The following is an 18,784-nucleotide window of genomic DNA, read 5'->3' as shown; positions in this document are numbered from 1 at the left end:
TGCTGGACTCTTTCCATCCAGTGAAGCTCCTGTCACCCCTGTTCCACCACCTTAGCTGCCCTTCGAGCTGAATTGTAGTAGGTAATACCTCCCGCTTAATATCTAAGGTAAGAGGCAGAAGATATCTAAATCTACTGTTGTCCTGCTTTCTCTTCTCGGTGGCCTCTAGGCTATAAACCACCTCTGCTTTGGAGGTATCATGTATTTCTTTCTGGTTTGGAGCTTCTTATCACTCTCTTTGTAATTAGGATGTCGATCAGCAGAATATTGGACCCAGAGATTTGTTTGTCTTTGCTGCTTGCTTTCACTCCCCTGTGAGCACCTTTCTGCCCTTTGACCTGGCGTGGTCTGGGGCACTCACCTCCATTATAGGTGACAGGAAAGTGCCTAGTTACAGTTAGGCAGCGCGGTGCTGGGCTCCAGTGAATGCGAGTGACAGTGGACAGCTTTCATTCACTTATTCACCAATCCAAACCAAAAATAATCGTTGAGCACCTACTGTGTGCTTTCTAGAAGTACAGTGCTCAGTCCCAGGAATACAAAAATGAACAAACACGAATTTGCTCTCAGGGTTCTTAAGTTTAGTGAGAGGGAGTGAAATATAGATACATTCAGTACAGTGAGGTCATTCTTGTGTAGGAGTCTGTGGAGTGTGGTTGGAGCCCTTGGGAAAGACAGTTAACGTAGCTGGGGGTGAGTGGTACCTTAGGGGAGCTTCCCCAAAGAGAGGAGGATAGGTTTTTACCTTAAAAATGAATTCCTCAGGGGGAGAAATGGATTGCCTCAAACCCTTCTTCCTCAGTCTTTTTGTGTTTTTTTCTTTTGTGATTTAATGTGACTCTCTGGCCTATATCCCTTTGGCCTTTGCAGCTTTTGTGCCTATTATTCTTTGTGTAATAATTTGTATCCAACGGGAGAAACAGTAGCTTATTTTATGTTCTTAGAAGTTTTGCCTTGAAAGCACAAAAAGAAAGAGGCATGAAAAATCAAATTATCTATGTTAGAAGGACTTTGGACTTCCTTTGTGGTGGTAAAAATTCTGCCTGCAATGCAGGAGACCCAGGTTCAATCTCTGGGTCCGGAAGAGTCTCTGGAGAAGGGAATGGCAACCCACTCCAGTATTCTTGCCTGGAGAATTCCATGGATAGAGGAGCCTGGCAGTCTACAGTCCATGGAGCCGCAAAGAGTTGGACACGACTGAGCAACTTATACACACACGCACAGAAGCACTTTTGTTTTGTTGGTACCGAGAATTAGGACTCTAAGATTATTGTATACTGAGAAAATTTTTAGCAGGAAACAAGAACACATTTGCATATGAAATGAAAATAGTTATTACAGTGACAAAATATGTAACTCAGATTTCTAGAAACTGAATTCTTTAGTCCAAAACAAATAAGACTAGGCAAGCTGGATAAAAAACAAACAAACAAACAAAACTTATCTCTTGAATATTGCTGTCATCATTCCAAGTATTCTTATTTTTTAGGTGAAAAATTTCCATTACTGTTTTGTGATGTTCTACAATTAAAAAATGGTGTAGGATTTTACATATTCCAAAAGGAGAACACCTAAATTCAGTATTTCAATGAATTATTCTTTATTTGTTTCCTTACCAATAGATTTTTAAGTTGTTATTTTATTGGCAATACATCTCCCAAAAATATAATCCAGAGTAGTTTATAATGCAGATATTCATGCCAAAGTCTAAGGATCTCTTTTCTACAGCATGCTGTATATTAAAAAAAGTTAAAAAGTTACTTAAAAATCATAATGTGTTTTTTACTTATTTAAGGCAATGCTTAATTAATTCTGTTAGATGTTGGCCTAATCCCAAATAAATATCTCAGAATTTTACCTTCACAATTGATAACATTATCTGATTATAATATGTTTTCCCACTGCATATGATTATAATATGATTTAATAATTTGATTTCTTAAATACAGTTAAGACATTGGTTTTAAGCATTTGAAGATCAGGATTGGCTTTGTGGTTAATTTGCCATCTCAGTGTTGCTGATGATAAGTAATTTTTAGCATCATTTCAAATCTATAAAATTTATCAAGGCCAATATTTGAGGGTTGTTATATCCTTAAAACAAATTATTGTTTCACTTATAAATTCAGTATCACTTCTTACATTCACCAACCTTGTCCGTGACCTACACATCCTGTTGGAAACTAAAAGGAAAGACAGACAACTGAATTATAGGAATACTGGGTCTCAAAGAATTCAAAGGTGGTAATGCCTTCAGGTGGAGAAGGCACTGGCTACCCAATCCAGTACTCTTGCCTGGAAACTCCCATGGACAGAGGAGCCTGGTAGGCTGCAGTCTATGGGGTCTCGAAGACTCGGACACGACTGAGCGACTTCACTTTCACCTTTTACTTTCATGCATTGGAGAAGGAAATGGCAACCCACTCCAGTGTTCTTGCCTGGAGAATCCCAGGGATGGGGGAGCCTGGCGGGCTGCCGTCTGTGGGGTCATACAGAGTCGAACATGACTGAAGCGACTCAGCAGCAGCAGCAGCAGCAGCAATGCCTTCAGGAAAGATGGTAGAAGAGGGAGCAGGCAAACTCTAGGGAATTCAGCTAACATATGTTCTCCATCTTCTATTTCTGCTTCTTTGTGTATCTTGTAGAATCTTTCCTCTCTCTGCCAGCTAGCTGGTTTACGTGTTCCTCAGTTCACATGATGGAATATGATCTGAGTTTACTTCTTTAGTGACAGAGGGAGACATTGCTCCTTCTTAGCCTCAATTCCAGAGTCCTGGAGTGGAGTCAATGACTTGTTTTGGATTAGAAGTCCACCCCCGGTCATTCTGGAGGGTGGGATGGGAATACTGAATGGCTGCAGGGAACCAACCAACTCTTTGGGGGTATGTGTATCATTTTGAGCTCGGTACACCCTCCCTACAAATGATGTCCACTGCATTCCTATAGGTAATAGTAAGAGCAATAGCATTACTCAATTATAGCCATCTCCTAACTCAGAAAATTATATGGAGGCAAGAGGCTAGGGGCTGGTTGAGTAAAGGGCTCTTTTAATCATAACCATGTGAGGAAAAAACTCTGTTGCATCTATGATGTTTTGATATAATATTCCATTTTCTTTGTAACAGGTTAGTGGTTACTTGGATGATTGTACCTGTGATGTTGAAACCATTGATAAATTTAATAACTACAGGCTTTTCCCAAGACTTCAAAAACTCCTGGAAAGTGACTACTTTAGATATTACAAGGTATTTAAAAATTTGTGGGGTGGTATAGGAATACTTAAAGCTTAAATGGATAATTACATTTTCTTAGGGATCACTGAGCTGCAAAATTGTGTTTATTATTTAAAACTGAGTAAGGCTATATTAGGAAAATACAGTTCATAAGAATGAACCATATGGTTCTGAAATGACCCATTGAATACTTTTAATTTCAAAAGCTGAGTTTTGAACTCTAGTGTTGGAATCTAGCTGGTTAAATTGAAGTCTGAACAGAAGCTATTATATTGTTATCGAAGTCATGAGTTGTTCATAACATTCCAAAACATCAGATTTGCTCCAATTAATTAAAAAAAGAAGTATTTTTAAGAAGCATGACTTTATTCTGACCAGTATTATTTTAACAAGTAACTTGTGATGTTTTATCTTGAGTTATCTGTTGAAAGAGTATAGAAAACCTGATCATTGTACTATGCAGTACACTCTGTGTTCACAATTGTCTGTTAGCTATTACTTTCATTGAAAGGCTGTGAGTTGGAAGAAAAAAAAAAAACATTGTAAGTTGAGCAGTGATGACATGAACTACTTTGGCTTCCAGTTGCTATCTGTTCACGAGCTGTTTAGTAGCCTATTTTGTCTTTATGACCAAGTCTACCCATTTGCTTAGACCAGCTACGTGTTTACACTATCACTGAAACTTGACAATTGGTAAATGGATGAAGTAGAATAATTGCAACTGATAACACGACCAGGTTATAGTATCATAATTCAATATCTGTCTGTTACAATCTTGAGATTCTTATTTTTATAACTTTTCTCTAATTTTATTTTGCAGGTAAACCTGAAAAGGCCATGTCCTTTCTGGAATGATATCAGCCAGTGTGGAAGAAGGGATTGTGCTGTCAAGCCTTGTCACTCAGTAAGAACAGTCTCTACATTTAAGAACTGTCACGGTTTTTGGAATAATTGCAATTTTTGAAAGGGTCCAATAGAACTAAAATAATATTTGAATCCTTAGGTTAAATATCAGTTCAGTTCAGTTCAGTCACTCAGTCGTGTCCGACTCTTTGCGACCCCATGAATTGCAGCATGCCAGGCCTCCCTGTCCATCACCAACTCCCAGAGTTCACTGAGACTTATGTCCATCGAGTCAGTGATGCCATCCAGCCATCTCATCCTTTGTTGTCCCCTCCTCCTCCTGCCCCAACCCCACCCAGCATCAGAGTCTTTTCCAATGAGTCAACTCTTTGCATGAGGTGGCCAAAGTACTGGAGTTTCAGCCTCAGCATCAGTCCTTCCAAAGAAATCCCAGGGCTGATCTCCTTCAAAATAGACTGGTTGAATCTCCTTGCAGCCCAAGGGACTCTCAAGAGTCTTCTCCAACACCACAGTTCAAAAGCATCAATTCTTCGGCGCTCAGCTTTCTTCACAGTCCAACTCTCGCATCCATACATGACCACAGGAAAAACCATAGCCTTGACTAGACAGACCTTTATTGGTAAAGTAATGTCTCTGCTTTTGAATATGCTATCTAGGTTGGTCATAACTTTCCTTCCAAGGAGTAAGCATCTTTTAATTTCATGGCTGCAATCGCCATATAACATTGTTTAAAATCAACATATTAAAACTCTAAGCTTATGACTATAAAGCCTATTTTGTATTATTCTGTCTTCATAATAGTAGAATTTAGATTTTGTGGTTAATATAATCTGTTGATTTATTACTGAGAGTAATAAAAGCTATTGTTCTTTTGGCTTAATATTTTTATGTATTTTTTACTGGCTGTACTGGGCCTTCATTGCTGTGCGGGCTTTCTCTAGTTGCAGCAGGTGGAGGCTACTTTCACTGTGGTGCACAGGCCTCTCATTGTAGTGGCTTCTCATTGTGGAGCACAGGCTCTCGGTGCACTAACTTCAGTAGTTGCAGCGTGCAGGCTCAGTAGTTGAGACTCGTGGGCTCTAGAGCATAAGCTTAGTAGTTGGAGTGCACAGGTTAGCTGCTCCATGCCATGTGGGATCTTCCCAGACCAAGAATCGAACCCCTGTCTCCTGTGTTAGCAGCTAGCTTCTTAACTAGTGGACTACTAGGAAAGTCCCTTTTGGTTTGTTTTTCTTATGTCTTAACTAAAGCTAAGACAGCATACTACTATGTAGTATTAAAAAAGTGAAATTTATTAAGGTACAAATGCAGTCTTTCCCCTTTTCTGAGGATGTATTCATTTTCCTCCTTGGCAGGGATTTGAACAAAACCACTGGCCTTGCTTAGGAGTTCTGAGATCATTAAAATGTGAAGTATTCCACCCTGAAAGCAGAGAATTTTACCCTTTTCAATGAAAGCATTTTTTTCCTTTACAAGTATTTATTTATTTATTATATTACAAGTACATATTTTTATTTTACTTTCTTTTATTGAGATAAAATACATATAACATAAAATTTGCCATTTTATTTTAGCCATTTCTAAGCGCACAGTTCATTGGCATTAAATACATTCACACTGTTATACAGCCATCACCACCATCCATCTCTAGAACTTTTTCATCTTTCTAAACTGAAACTTCATGCTCATTAAACAATAAATTCCTATTCCTCCCTCCTTTCAACCATGGGAAGTCACTATTTTACTTTACTTTTTTATGAATTTGACTACTCTAGGTACTTCATGTATAAGGGGAATCTTTATGATATTTGTTCTTTTATGTCTGGTTTGTTTCACTTAGCATATTTTCCAGGTTATCTATATTGGAGCATGCACTCGATTTTCATCTCTTTTAAATACTGAATAACATTCCACTGTATGTGTGTACTACATTTGGTTTATTCATTCACCTGTTGATTGACTTTTGGGTTATTTTCACCTTCTGGCTCTTGTGAATAATACTGCTATGAACACAGATGTACAAATTATATGTTTGAATCTCTACTTTCAGTTCTTTGAGGTATATACCTAGAAACAGAATTGCTGGATCGTTAGTAATTCTTAGTTCAGTTTTTTGAGCAACACCACACTATCTTCTGAATTTGGCAATAAGGAGTTCGTGATCTGAGCCACAGTCAGTTCCTGGTTTTGTTTTTGTTGACTGTATAGAGCTTCTCCATTTTTCCCTGCAAAGAATATAATCAATCTGATTTTGGTATTGACCCTCTGGTAATGTCCATGTGTAGAGTATTCTCTCGTGTTGTTGGAAGAGGGTGTTTGCTATGACCAGTGCATTCTCTTGGCAAAATTCTGTTAGCTTTTGCCCTGCTTTATTTTGTACTCCAAGGCCAAATTTGCCTGTTACTCCAGGTACCCGTTGACGTCCTATTTTTGCATTCCAGTCCCCTAGAATAAAAAGGACATCTTTTTTGGGTGTTAGTTCTAGAAGGTCCTATAGGTCTTCATAGAACTATCAACTTCAGCTTCTTCAGCATTACTGGTTGGGGCAGAGACTTGGATTACTGTGATATTGAATGGTTTGCCTTGAAAACGAACAGAGATTATTCTGTCTCTTTTGAGATTGCATCCAAGTACTGCATTTCGAACTCTTGTTGGCTGAGGGCTACTCCATTTCTTCTAAGGGATTCTTGCCCACAGTAGTAGGTATAACAAAGGTCCGTCTAGTCAAAGCTATGGTTTTCCTGGTAGTTACATATGGATGTGTGAGTTGGACTGTAAAGAAAGCTGAGTGCTGAAGAATTGATGCTTTTGAACTGTGGTGTTGGAGAAGACTCTTGAGAGTCCTTTGGACTGCAAGGAGATCCAACCAGTCAATACTAAAGGAAATCACTGCTGAATATTCATTAGAAGAACTGATGCTGAAGCTGAAACTCCAATACTTTGGCCACCTGATGCAAAGAACTGACTCATTGGAAAAGACCCTGATGCTGGGAAAGATTGAAGGCGGGAGGAGAAGGGGTCGACAAAGGATGAGATGGTTGGATGGCATCACCGATGTGTTGAACATGAGTTTGAGTGCGCTCTGGGAGTTGGTGATGGACAGGGAAGCCTGGTGTGCTTTAGTCCAGGGATGGCAAAGAGTCAGACACAACTGAGTGAACTGAACTGATGCTGTCTTCTACAGTGACTGTACCATTTTACTTTCTCACTTGCAGTGTACAAGGGTTCCAGTTTCTCCACATCTTTCCTAACACAGAGGCTTCCCTGATGGCTCAGACATTAAAGAGTCTGCCTGAAGTGCAGGAGACCCAGGTTTGATCTCTGGGTCGGGAAGATCTCCTGGAGAAGGAAATGGCAGCCCACTCCAGTATTCGTGCCTGGAAAATCCCATGGACAGAAGATCCTGGCAGGCTATAGTCCATAGGGTCACAAAGAGTCAGACATGACTGAGTGACTTCACTAAAATTGCTAACACTTGCTATTATCTGTGTTTTGTTTGTTTGTTTGTTTTTGATAGTGAAAGTAAAGTCACTCAGTCGTGTCTGATTCTTTGTGAACCTGTGGACTGTAGCCCATCAGGCTCCTCTGTCCATGGGATTCTCCAGGCAAGAATACTGGAGTGGGTTGCCATTTCCTTCTCCAGGGGATCTTCCCAACCCAGGGGTCGAACCCAGGTCTCCTGCATTGCAGGCAGACGCTTTAACCTCTGAGCCACCTGGGTGTGAAGTGATAGTGTCATTTTAAGCAGCTTATTTGTACACATGTAAATATTGCTACATATACGTGTCTAGTATGAGGAATAAGGCAAATGTAAAGTGTTATTTATGAGTATTTTATCATTAGCTGAACAAAAAGCAAGTTTTTAGTTATTTTAATCCTCATAGACACAGCATTTTGAAAAGTCAAGGGTTAACTTAGGAAATACCTTAGGTTGCTATGATTTAAAACATGAGCATATCATTAAAATGATATCTATTTAAATATTTCATTTTATTTCATTAATTCTAGTATTTATATTTAGTAATAGGAAAAGTATTTGAGGAAATTCAAATTTACCAAGGACTTTTTTTATATGGCTTTTTAAAATGCTAAAACTATGGTGGATTCTTGTTAAAGACATTTAATTGCACTTGCACATTTAATGGGCTATTATTAACATTAGTCAGAACAAGCAGTTTGGCAATTATTGCAAATTTGAATCTCATCTTGCAACAGCATTATTTGTAATTATTTTAACACAGTGTAGAACTAAGGGTTGCCACCTTCAGAAGAAGATTGGAGAGGGCAGAACAACCTGAGAGATGCATCGCATAAAGTAATAGCTTATTGATCCCCAGGTTGACGGACTGACAGATGAAATCCATTTCACTGTAAATCCTAGAGAAAACAGCCAAGTTTAGCATTGAAGAAGCTAAAACTTAAGATGTTTATTATCTGACTTGAGCCCACAGAAATGCTAAAATAAAATAATTCTATGAAAGCTAGCAATTTGTACTGAGAAACTGAGAGAACCTACTTATTGCACCTTCTGTCGAACTGGAGTCAAGTGCCTTTCATGCCAATACCCTCCCCCTCTCTTTCTTTTTCTTGAACTGGGTTCTTGATGGAGAGAAGTCTTTTTTAAAAAAACAGATATTTGGGCTTCCTTGGTGGTGCAGTGGTAAAGAGTCTGCCTGCCAATGCAGGAGATGTAGGTTCTGTCCCTGGCTTGGGAAGTTCCCCTTGAGAAGGAAATGGCAACCCACTCCAGTATTCTTGCCTGGGAAATCCCATGGACAGAAGAGCCTGGCAGGCTACAGTCCATGGGGTAGCAAAAGAGTCGGATATGACTTAGTGACTAAACAACAACAACAACAGAAGGTATTTATTCACCCCCAAAATATTCTTATATTTTAGTGTAGCAGAGGAGGGCCATAATTAGACCGAAGACTCAGAAAGGTTATTGGTAGCATTGTGGAGAGTAGGGAGCGGAAGATGAGATGGAGTGGAGACTGGTGAAGGACTAGCGATAAGCAATTGAATGTAATTTTATTCAATAGTGAATATTTTTGAGGGTCTACCATGTACCTGGACCTGGGCATGTAAGATGAGCACTTGTCATGATGAAGTACTGCAAGAGAAACACTAAGTGATCATTTCAATACAAATGTGATAAGCCAATAATAGATAGGCTGAAGGTGTACACACAAGGAGTAGAGGAAAGGGTGAGCAGAGGAGAGAGACACCAAGAAGCTCCATTCCAAATGACAACATGGGAATGAGCCTTTTTAATTCCTCTTAGGACAAGCCTGGTCTCAGTTCTAGTAGTTCCTGAGTAGGGCAGTCTATCACAACTAGAGAGTGATTAGAAGTAATTTCAAATACTTTGAAATACTTGCTTCAGCCTAAATAATCAGCTGTCCCATCTAGCATTTATATTATACATTGAAATCTTGACATCTCACTATTATATTCTTCATTATGTATCTTAAAAAGACATTACAGGAATTTCCTGGCTGTCCAATGGTTAGGACTCCATACTTTCACTGCTGAGGGCCTGGGTTCAATCCCTGGTTGGGTAACTAACATCCCACAGGCCGCATGGTGTGGCCAAAAGAAGAAAAAAAAATTGACATTGCATCATGAGTACAGTGCGGTTATCACACGTGCAATACACGTACAAGGTTAAACACAATGAACTCACTACTACAGAAGGTCTGCTGATGTTTTGTTAATACCTTTTGAGCTAAATGAGGAACCAAGACCAGTTTCTTTTTGTCAACACTTTGATTTCTTTTTTCAGTTCATGTATGTACTTGGTTCAGGTTATACTTTGGGACACAGTGGAGATAGAAAAATGATAAAAAATTAAAATTCTGTTCTTCATACGGGGCTTCAGTGGAGAAGGCAATGGCAACCCATTCTGATATTCTTGCCTAAAGAATTCCATGGACAGACCTTGGGGTCGCAAAGAGTTGGACACGACTGAGCGACTAATGCAACACAACAATGGGACTTTAAAATGCATGTCTTTTGATTTGCACCCGATTCCAGAGAATATTTGAATGAGGCAGATTGTGTGCCCATGGAGGCTGGACTATCTCTGAGAGTTATTTATTACCTTTACAGTTAATCAGAACAATGTTCTTTCACTTCCATTATTAATTGGCCAATGTGAAAAAGAAAAACAATATTCAGCATTAGCCCGGGAGTAAGAAATGAACACTCTAGTGGTTAAGTCTTTTGGAGATTAATTAGAAAGATGTAGCCAATAAAAATAGTACATATCCTTTGACCTAGCAATTCTACAAAGATTTTCACTTATAATTCGACAGATGTCCAAAGATGACCATAAAGCAGTACTGAATATTGTAAAAATGTCAGTTCTGCTGAAATCAACCTATACATTTGACCTGGTTTATTATATGAAAAAATTAGAAACCATCTAAATATCTGGTCATAGGAAAAGACTATACATTGATCTAGTTCAAAGTCTAGATGAGTACACAATAAAGTGTTCATCTCTGTGTGGGTCTTTCCCTTTGGAATCTATTTCAGGACTGCACTGAATATATTTAGCATTAGAATAGGACCCTGCAATTTACAGCACTTTCTCACATACATCATTATCTCTACTCACAGCATCACTTTGAGGACAGGCAGATAGATCCTATGTTATACAGTGGTCAACACAGAACTAAAAACTAGTACCATTTTCCTCTGGAAAGAACTAGAGTTCCTTAAAAAATGGTCGATTCCTAGACTGGGACAAGAAATATATGAGCCTGGAGTATATTGTCATAACAGAAACAAAAAGTGCTGTTAAAGATTACTGGGCTAGGGACTTCCCCGTGCTCCAGTGGCTGAGATTTCTTGCTCCCAATGCAGGGGACCCGGGTTTGGTTCCCTGGTTGGGGAACTGGATCCTGCATGTGGCAACTAAGTTTCCTGCATGCTGAAACAAAGATCCAGCGTGCCAGCAACAGACACCCGGCACAGCCAAATAAACAGAAATATTTTTTTAAAAAAAGATTACTGGGGAAACATATAATAGACACCAGGGCAGCTAAAGACACAGGCCACATGAAAAAGACACAGGCCAGCACTTAGTCTCCTAGTGGTCAAATGCGGGACAGTTTGAGCATTAAAAAGAATAATGGCTAAGATTCTGTTTTTATATTTCCATTCTCTAATATGTGTAATCAATCCACAGCATAACTTACTGAATTTTTTGTTTATTTTTAAGAAATAATATGAAGACTGCCTAATTGTTCTCAGTTAAATATTAGCCTGTTAACTTCAGTCATTTGTTCTGTGAATTCTTCTTATAAATCATAGAAGTATAAAATATTTTTTCAGAAGATAGAATAACTGTCATCTAAAAGCACTTTAAAATTTTTTTCAGGATGAAGTTCCTGATGGAATTAAGTCTGCAAGCTACAAGGTTTGTATATATACTTATTAATGTGTCTAGTATTGGGCAAAACTAAAAAAACTCACTTCCTCTACTAACTAATACCTCACTTCTCTGCTCCTCTGTACAGTGATACTCCTTGAAAGTTATTTGTACTCAGCGGCTCTAATTCTTTTCCCTCCACTTTCTTTACCTTTTTTTTAAAAAATTAAAGCTTAAAAGAAAAATAAAAGTAGGGGGAACCCCAAATTTGTATGCATCACCCAGCTTAAGGCATTACCAGTATATGTGGTCAATCTTGTTTCATCTATCCCTTCCACTCCATTCTCCCAATTATTTTAAAGCCAGTCTGAGATAAATCATTTTGTTTACAAATACTTTGTATGCATCTCTAAGACAGATGATACTTTAAAAACCCCACATAACCAAAGTCAGGGTTCCAGTCTCTCTTGTTGTTTTGTAAATGCCTTAATGTATGTGCATGCGTGGTCAGTCGCTTCAGTCCAACTCTTTGCGACCCTAGGGACTGTAGCCTGTTAGGCTCCCCTGTCCATTGGCTTTTCTGGCATGGTTTGCTGTGCCCTCTTCCAGGGGATCTTCCTGACCCAGGGGTCAAACCTGCATATCCTGCGTCTCCTGCATTGCAGGCAGATTCTTTACCCACTGAGACACCTGGAAGCTCTTAACAGTCGATTTCAAATAGGATTCCATGCATTTCACTTGGTATGCGTCATACCTGTTATATGTCCTAAGCTCCTAAGGAGCTATTTGACTGGTCAGTGAAAAACCTGGGAAATTATAGATTAGGTTTATGAGAAATACGTATGAGAAGCAGAGGGTGAGTAGTCCTGCATAGAGAGAGTAGTCCTGTTTTATAGTGGCTTTATCCTTCATTGCATGGTGCAAATCAACCACTTATTATATTTAGTACTTCTAAAATTTTACAGTGAATCCTTTTGGCTGAAAGAACTAAAAGAGGACAAAGAAAGTACATGTTTAATGAAAAATGAAGTACTGAATTTCCACTTCTCACAGCAGTTGATGATGATATATAACTCACACAAGGGTTATTGTTTACCATCCATAAGAACCATGGAAGTATCACTGATCATATGAAAATCAAAACACACAGATCTGCTGACAAAGCCTGAGCATCTACTTTGTAAGTCAGTGGTTGTTTTAAGAAGACTGTGTCTAAGACAGCTTTACATGTGCAGCTGCAGATGATACATTTACATATCATTTTGGGATGTGTGATTTTCCATTTAGACTAAATAACTGTTTTAAATTAAAATTTTCTGATATTTTATTATGAGAATTTTCATACATACAGCCTAGTTGAAGGAATTTTCCTGTCAACACTGGATCATACTAGTCATACTAATCACCTAGATTCTACTATTAACATTTTCATAAACTCACTTTACTACCTATCTGTCTATCTGTTCATCCTTCTAGCCATCCATTAAACCATTTTATTTTTTGGATATATTTTGAATAAGTTTTAAGCATCAGTATACATTGCCCTCACTATATGTCATTAACTAAATATATATATAACTAGAAGTATATCATTGAGTAGAGTCTAATATTTGCTTACATGTACATTTAATAAAATTGATATATAATGAAGTGCACACATCTTAAGTGTGCATTTGTTAAATGCATGCACCTTTGTAACTTAGACTTCTGTTTCAATACAGAGCATTGCTGTTACCCTAGAAAGTTGTTTCATATCCCATCCTAGTCAATCCATACTCCTTCCCTAGAGGCAATGACTGTTCTGCACTTTTTCCGTGTTAGATTTAAACTAATTTTGATCATTTTTGATTCTGCATTTTTTTATTCATATACGAAGAATGAAGTCATAGCTATTAATGTGTTGGCTCTAGTGCAGAGCTTTGCATGTAATTAAATGATGCCATCATCAGCTGTTTCAAATAATCATTTTAATTCCAGAATTTTAAAAAAATGATTTATTTTTGGTTGTGCTGGGTCTTTGTTGCTTTGCATGGGCTTCTGTATAGAGCGCGGGCTCAGCAGTTGTGGCATATAGGCTTTAGTTGCTCTGAGGCATGTGGGATCTTCCCAGACGAGAGAGTGAACCTGTGTCCTCTGTATTGGCAGGTGGATTCTTATCCAGTGCACCACCAGGGAAGTCCCAGAAATTGTTTGATTTTTTTTCATTCAGTTGATGCTCAAAGTAAAATTTTCAGAAGTTCATTCTGTTGAAGAAAAGCATTTGTCACTGAATGTTAGTATAAATTCATTTGAAGTTCAAAATTGAAGATGAAGTATTTGTTTTTTGGGGGATGATACACCTATTCAATTTTGATGAAACAGTGTCCTGCTTCCCTGGTGGTCCAGTGGCTAAGACTCCATGCTCCCAATGCAGGGGGCCTGGGTTTGATCCCTAGTCAGGGAACTAGATCCCACACCCTGCAACTAAGAGTTTGCAAGCCACAACTAAAGATCCCACACATTGCAACTAAGACCTGGCACATAATAAAATATTAAGGAAAAAGAAACAATGTCCTGGTAAATCGGGAAATGTCCTTACTAAATCAAGAAATCTTAACTAAATCAGAATTGTAATTGGTTGAGGTACATACATAATTCATAATTATATCCTGACATGCTGTGATATGTTACTACTTAAGATAGAAGTTACTACTTCTATCTATTTGACAATTACTATTGTCAGAATATATATATTTGTCAAAATATATAGGAGATGCTGAAGGACAGGGAAGCCTAGTGTGCTGCAGTCCATGGGGTCACAGAGTTGGACATGACTGAGCAGCTGAACAACAAAATAAGATTTTGTATTTATATATATACTAAGTAATGACTGTGAAGTTTTGGGGATGATGCTTATGCTGAATAAAATATTACTTTAGCATGGTAGTGGACTTTCTTTGCTCTCCATCATCAATCCAATTTTATAAATGCTTGAGCCTTTGAAGAACTATTTTGTTAAATAGTCTAAGAATCCTTCATTGGTATTGATCATTTTTAAAGAAATGAGCCCTCTAAATGTTGATTGCATTTTCAAAATCAGTAGAGAATCATTATTCAAAGTATCTATTGATGGACTGCTTAAAGAAAAGAACAAAACAGATTTCAGCTTTTGAAGCTTTAGCAAGTTGTACTTATTATAACAAAACTTGTAAACAAAGACCTGGCTATTCACTGATATGAAAAGTAGGAAAGAACTTTAGATATTAAGTGAAGAAAGCTTAAATGGTATACTAGATTAAATTCTGAAATTTTACAATTGTGTTTTGGAGACTCTCCCCTTGTGGGAAGAGTCTCCTCTTAATGAACTCTTGCTTTTAACTGGATAAATTTATATTCTGAGCTATGAGGGAATCCCAAATTATGACCTGAAATGGATTTAAATTAAGAACGCTTACAATTTCATTTCTATTTGCAAAACATTTAATTAAAAAATGAAGATAATTTATTTAATGATTTTTGTCTTATTTATTAAAGAGATGTCTTATTTATTTTGTCTTATTTATTAAAGAGATGTACTTAGAGGCAAAGAATAGAACTGTGAAAATATGTGGGCTAAAATATTTTCATATATTTACCTGTAGAAGTAATATTTTTCTCAGTTAAAGTGAAAGTGGCTCAGTTGTGTCCAACTCTTTGCAACCCCATGAACTGTAGCCTGCCAGACTCCTCTGTCCATGGGGATTTTCCAGGCAAGAATACTGGAGTGGGTTGCCATTTCCTTCTCCAGAGGATCTTCTCAGCTTAAGGATGGAACCTGGGTCTCCTGCATTGCAAGCAGACTCCTCACCAGCTGAGCCAGGAGGGAAGTCTTCTCAATTAAAAACTGTATCTTTAGAGAAGAGTCAGTTGAAAGTAGGGATGATTTCAAATTAACCTTAAAATTAACTTTGAAGAAGATTGTGGGCAATTTTGTAAAACATTGAAAATAATAAGCATTTTAGAAAAATTATTTTTCTTCAGAAAAAATGCCACTGACATAGTTTTGAGACAGATGTGACTTACAAAGCTAACTAAGTTATTAAATAAGAGCTAGGAATAGTTATTATCCTTAACTTACATTTTAATATTCAGGTAATCACAATAATAAACAACTTTTGCTTAAATATAGATCGGTATATTAAAATACATAAGTGTGTGTTATCTTTTGAACAAATTTTGTTTACTTTTTGATAAGTATTTTTAACTTTTTTATTTTGAAATAATTTTTAACTTATTGAAAAGTTGCAAGATTAATATAAAGACATTTTATACACTTTTTATAAACATTCACTAATTTTTAAAATTTTGCCTGAACTGTCTTAGCATGCTTAAATACATAGAGTTTTAAAAACCATGTAAGAGTTATACATCATACGCCTTTACCCATTTATACTTAATTATGTATGTGTGAGCACATGCTCAGTTGTGTCGGACTGTTTGCAACACCAAGTACTGCAGCCCTCCAGACTCCTCTGTCCGTGGTATTGCCTGGGCAAGAATACTGGAGTGGGTTGCCATTTCCTTCTCCAGGGGATCTTCCCAACCCACGGATCAAACCCTGCGTTGCAGGCAAATGCTTTACCACTGAGCCCCCAGAGAAGTCCTAATTATGTATAAAAAATAATTTTCGTTTTGATAGTGGTTTTTGAGTTGAATTGTCTTTAGGTCGACCAATGTGATGAAACAAATCATTTCAAATAGTTATGTCATTTCAGTTATTTCAGTGTTCACTTTTATCCTCAAAAGAGTCCTCGTCTGGACACTCATTTGTACGATCATCCTTACAATAAGGACATAATAGGCACTCAGTTTATATTTGTTGAGTGATTGAATCTGTGGTCTCCTGCTTCAGTGTCATCTTTTAGCTGTATGGTAGTGATGCCTGGTGTGTTGTAAAGTCTCATGATCCATACTTACTTCCCTTGTACACAGCAAGCAGAATTCATATCGTGGCTTTGACTTTGCAAAGAAATACAATTGTTACAGAATGTATTTTAAGCACCTAAAGATATTGGAGTACTTTTTATAAGACTTGGTAGCCTCCAGGGCATTTTTAGAATCATAGTATTTAGAGTTGAAATAGATTGTAGACACACATGATCTAGCCCAAACACTTATTTTATGAAAAAGAAAACTGATGCTCACAATTAGGTCATTAGAAAAGTGGAACACTGCCCCATGACTCCTTGCCAACTGATTTCTTTAACCTCAAAGATTTTCTTAGTGGACGTTTTGATAGTTCTTGGACTATAAATTATTCTTTATTTTGTAAACATAATAGTAAATTGTGCTCTCCAACAAAACAAAGAGCAAAGCCTTTTACTTATATTTTAGCTTCAGGAGGAATGTGAGGCTTATTTTTTTTTTTTTCTTGTAAAGTTTTGAAACCAAGGGGATGATGCTAGTTCTAAAAGAACCTCAAATTCCTTTGACAGTCTTCTTAAAAGTTTTAAGAATACAATTAATTGGATTCTATTTCTTTCCCTTTTGTTGTAGTATTCTGAAGAAGCCAATAGTCTCATTGAAGAATGTGAGCAAGCTGAACGACTTGGGGCTGTGGATGAATCTCTGAGGTTTGGTGTTTTATTTGCAGTAGTATTTTACGCTTTTTCAGGTGAAATGTTAACTTAAAAAGAGTAACTCCATTTTCTTTGTTTAAAGTGAGGAAACGCAGAAGGCTGTTCTTCAGTGGACCAAGCATGATGATTCCTCAGACAACTTCTGTGAAGTTGATGGTATAACACTTTTTATACTATGCATGTTAAGATTGTACCTAAAGAAAAATATTCTTTTGAAATAATTTAAAGAAAAAAAATCCTCAGTTTCTAATCCTCAGTTTCTTTTTGAGGGAGTTCCTCGAAAAGCTAAACACAGAATTACCATGTGACATAACAGTCAACTCCTCAGCATTTACCCCCAAAGATTGAGAACAGTAAAGCAGATACTTGTACAGCGTGTTCACAGCAGCCTTATTCAGAACAGCCAAAAGGTGGAAACAACCCAAGTATCCATCAGCAGATGACTATATAAACACAGTGTAGTATACCCATACCATGGACTGCTGCTGCTGCAGCTAAGTCACTTCAGTCATGTCCGACTCTGGCAACCCCGTAGAGGGCAGCCCACCAGACTTCCCCGTCCCTGGGATTCTCCAGGCAAGAACACTGGAGCGGGGTGCCATTGCCTTCTCTACAGTCGAATGAGATTTAGCCATAAAAAGAAAGGAAGTTCTGATTCATGCTGCAATATGGATAACACTGAAAACATTAGGCTAAATGAAATAAGCGAAGTGCAAAAGGCAAGTGTCCTATGACCCCACTTACATGATGTATCTAGAATAGGCAAACTGATACAGGCAGGAAGTGGTTTTAAGTTACCAGGAGTTAGGAGGAAGGAGAGTGGGAGTTATTGCTTAATGGTTACAGTCTCTGTTTGAAATCATAGGAAAGTTTGGAGACAGTGATGATGGTTGCACAACATTGTGAATATAATTAATGCCACTGGATTGTAGTCTTAAACATGGTTAAAATGGCAAATTTCATGTTGTGTATATTTTACCACAATAAAACATTTTAAAAAGAAAACCCAGTTTCTGGAGAAAAAAATCACCTCCTGAGTTTGCAGTTCTGTGTACTTAGTAATATATATATTTAACTTTTGTAATATATACAGGTACTTTGTGTAACCTGCTTTGTTATACTGACCTTGGATTGTTAAATATTTTCCTTAATGATCATTTGTGTTGTTTTTTGGAAAGAAAATAATGAACCATGATTTATGTCTGTGACATTTAAATAAAACCAAGCCAGAGCTTTGGTACGATTAAAATCTAGGAGTCCTAGAATGCATTAGAACCGTTTGGTTTATGGATTTTTAAATTAGATTTATAGGTTCTCCCAGTCTTCCATTGTTTTTTTTCAGTATCTGCTTTTTCGTAAGTTTACTTGTTAGCATTTTAATTGGCTAGACAAAATTAAATTGAGTTGAGTTTTTGTATCCTACTTTGCTTCTTTTGGAACAGACTAATGATTTTTTTAAAAAAATTAGTGAAAAGAATGATATAGATCATTTTAATTATAAGCAAAAGATGAATCTGAAACACTCCCCTCCCCCAAAAAGGGAAAAGAAAAAGGGAAAGTACTCATATTTAACCTGTGGCTTTATTTTGGGGGAAAAAAGTACATAAACTTTACTTAATGAAAACCATGACCATATTTTAGCAGATACATATCTGTAATCCATTGTTTCTAATTCCCAAATCTGAAACTTTGAAAAATGACTATTTTTCTCCTTA

The 18,784-nt window shown here is 37.3% G+C and overlaps 1 protein-coding gene across 1 annotated transcript in view; it reads left to right on the top strand.

Moving 5' to 3' along the window:
• The window catches only part of ERO1A (endoplasmic reticulum oxidoreductase 1 alpha), a 53,751-nt gene that overhangs the window by 5,706 nt on the left and 29,261 nt on the right, over positions 1-18,784 (top strand). Inside the window, exons 2-6 of the mRNA XM_018053664.1 lie at positions 3,126-3,245; positions 4,054-4,137; positions 11,482-11,520; positions 16,987-17,063; positions 17,152-17,225. Of these exons, the coding sequence (XP_017909153.1) occupies positions 3,126-3,245; positions 4,054-4,137; positions 11,482-11,520; positions 16,987-17,063; positions 17,152-17,225 (394 nt within the window). The remainder of the gene's footprint in view (positions 1-3,125; positions 3,246-4,053; positions 4,138-11,481; positions 11,521-16,986; positions 17,064-17,151; positions 17,226-18,784) is intronic.

This window comes from Capra hircus, chromosome 10 (genome assembly GCF_001704415.2).
Source record: "Capra hircus breed San Clemente chromosome 10, ASM170441v1, whole genome shotgun sequence".
Taxonomy (NCBI): Eukaryota; Metazoa; Chordata; class Mammalia; order Artiodactyla; family Bovidae; genus Capra; species Capra hircus.
Note: the sequence above shows the minus strand (reverse complement) of the source record. Positions and strands in the feature narration are given on the sequence as shown.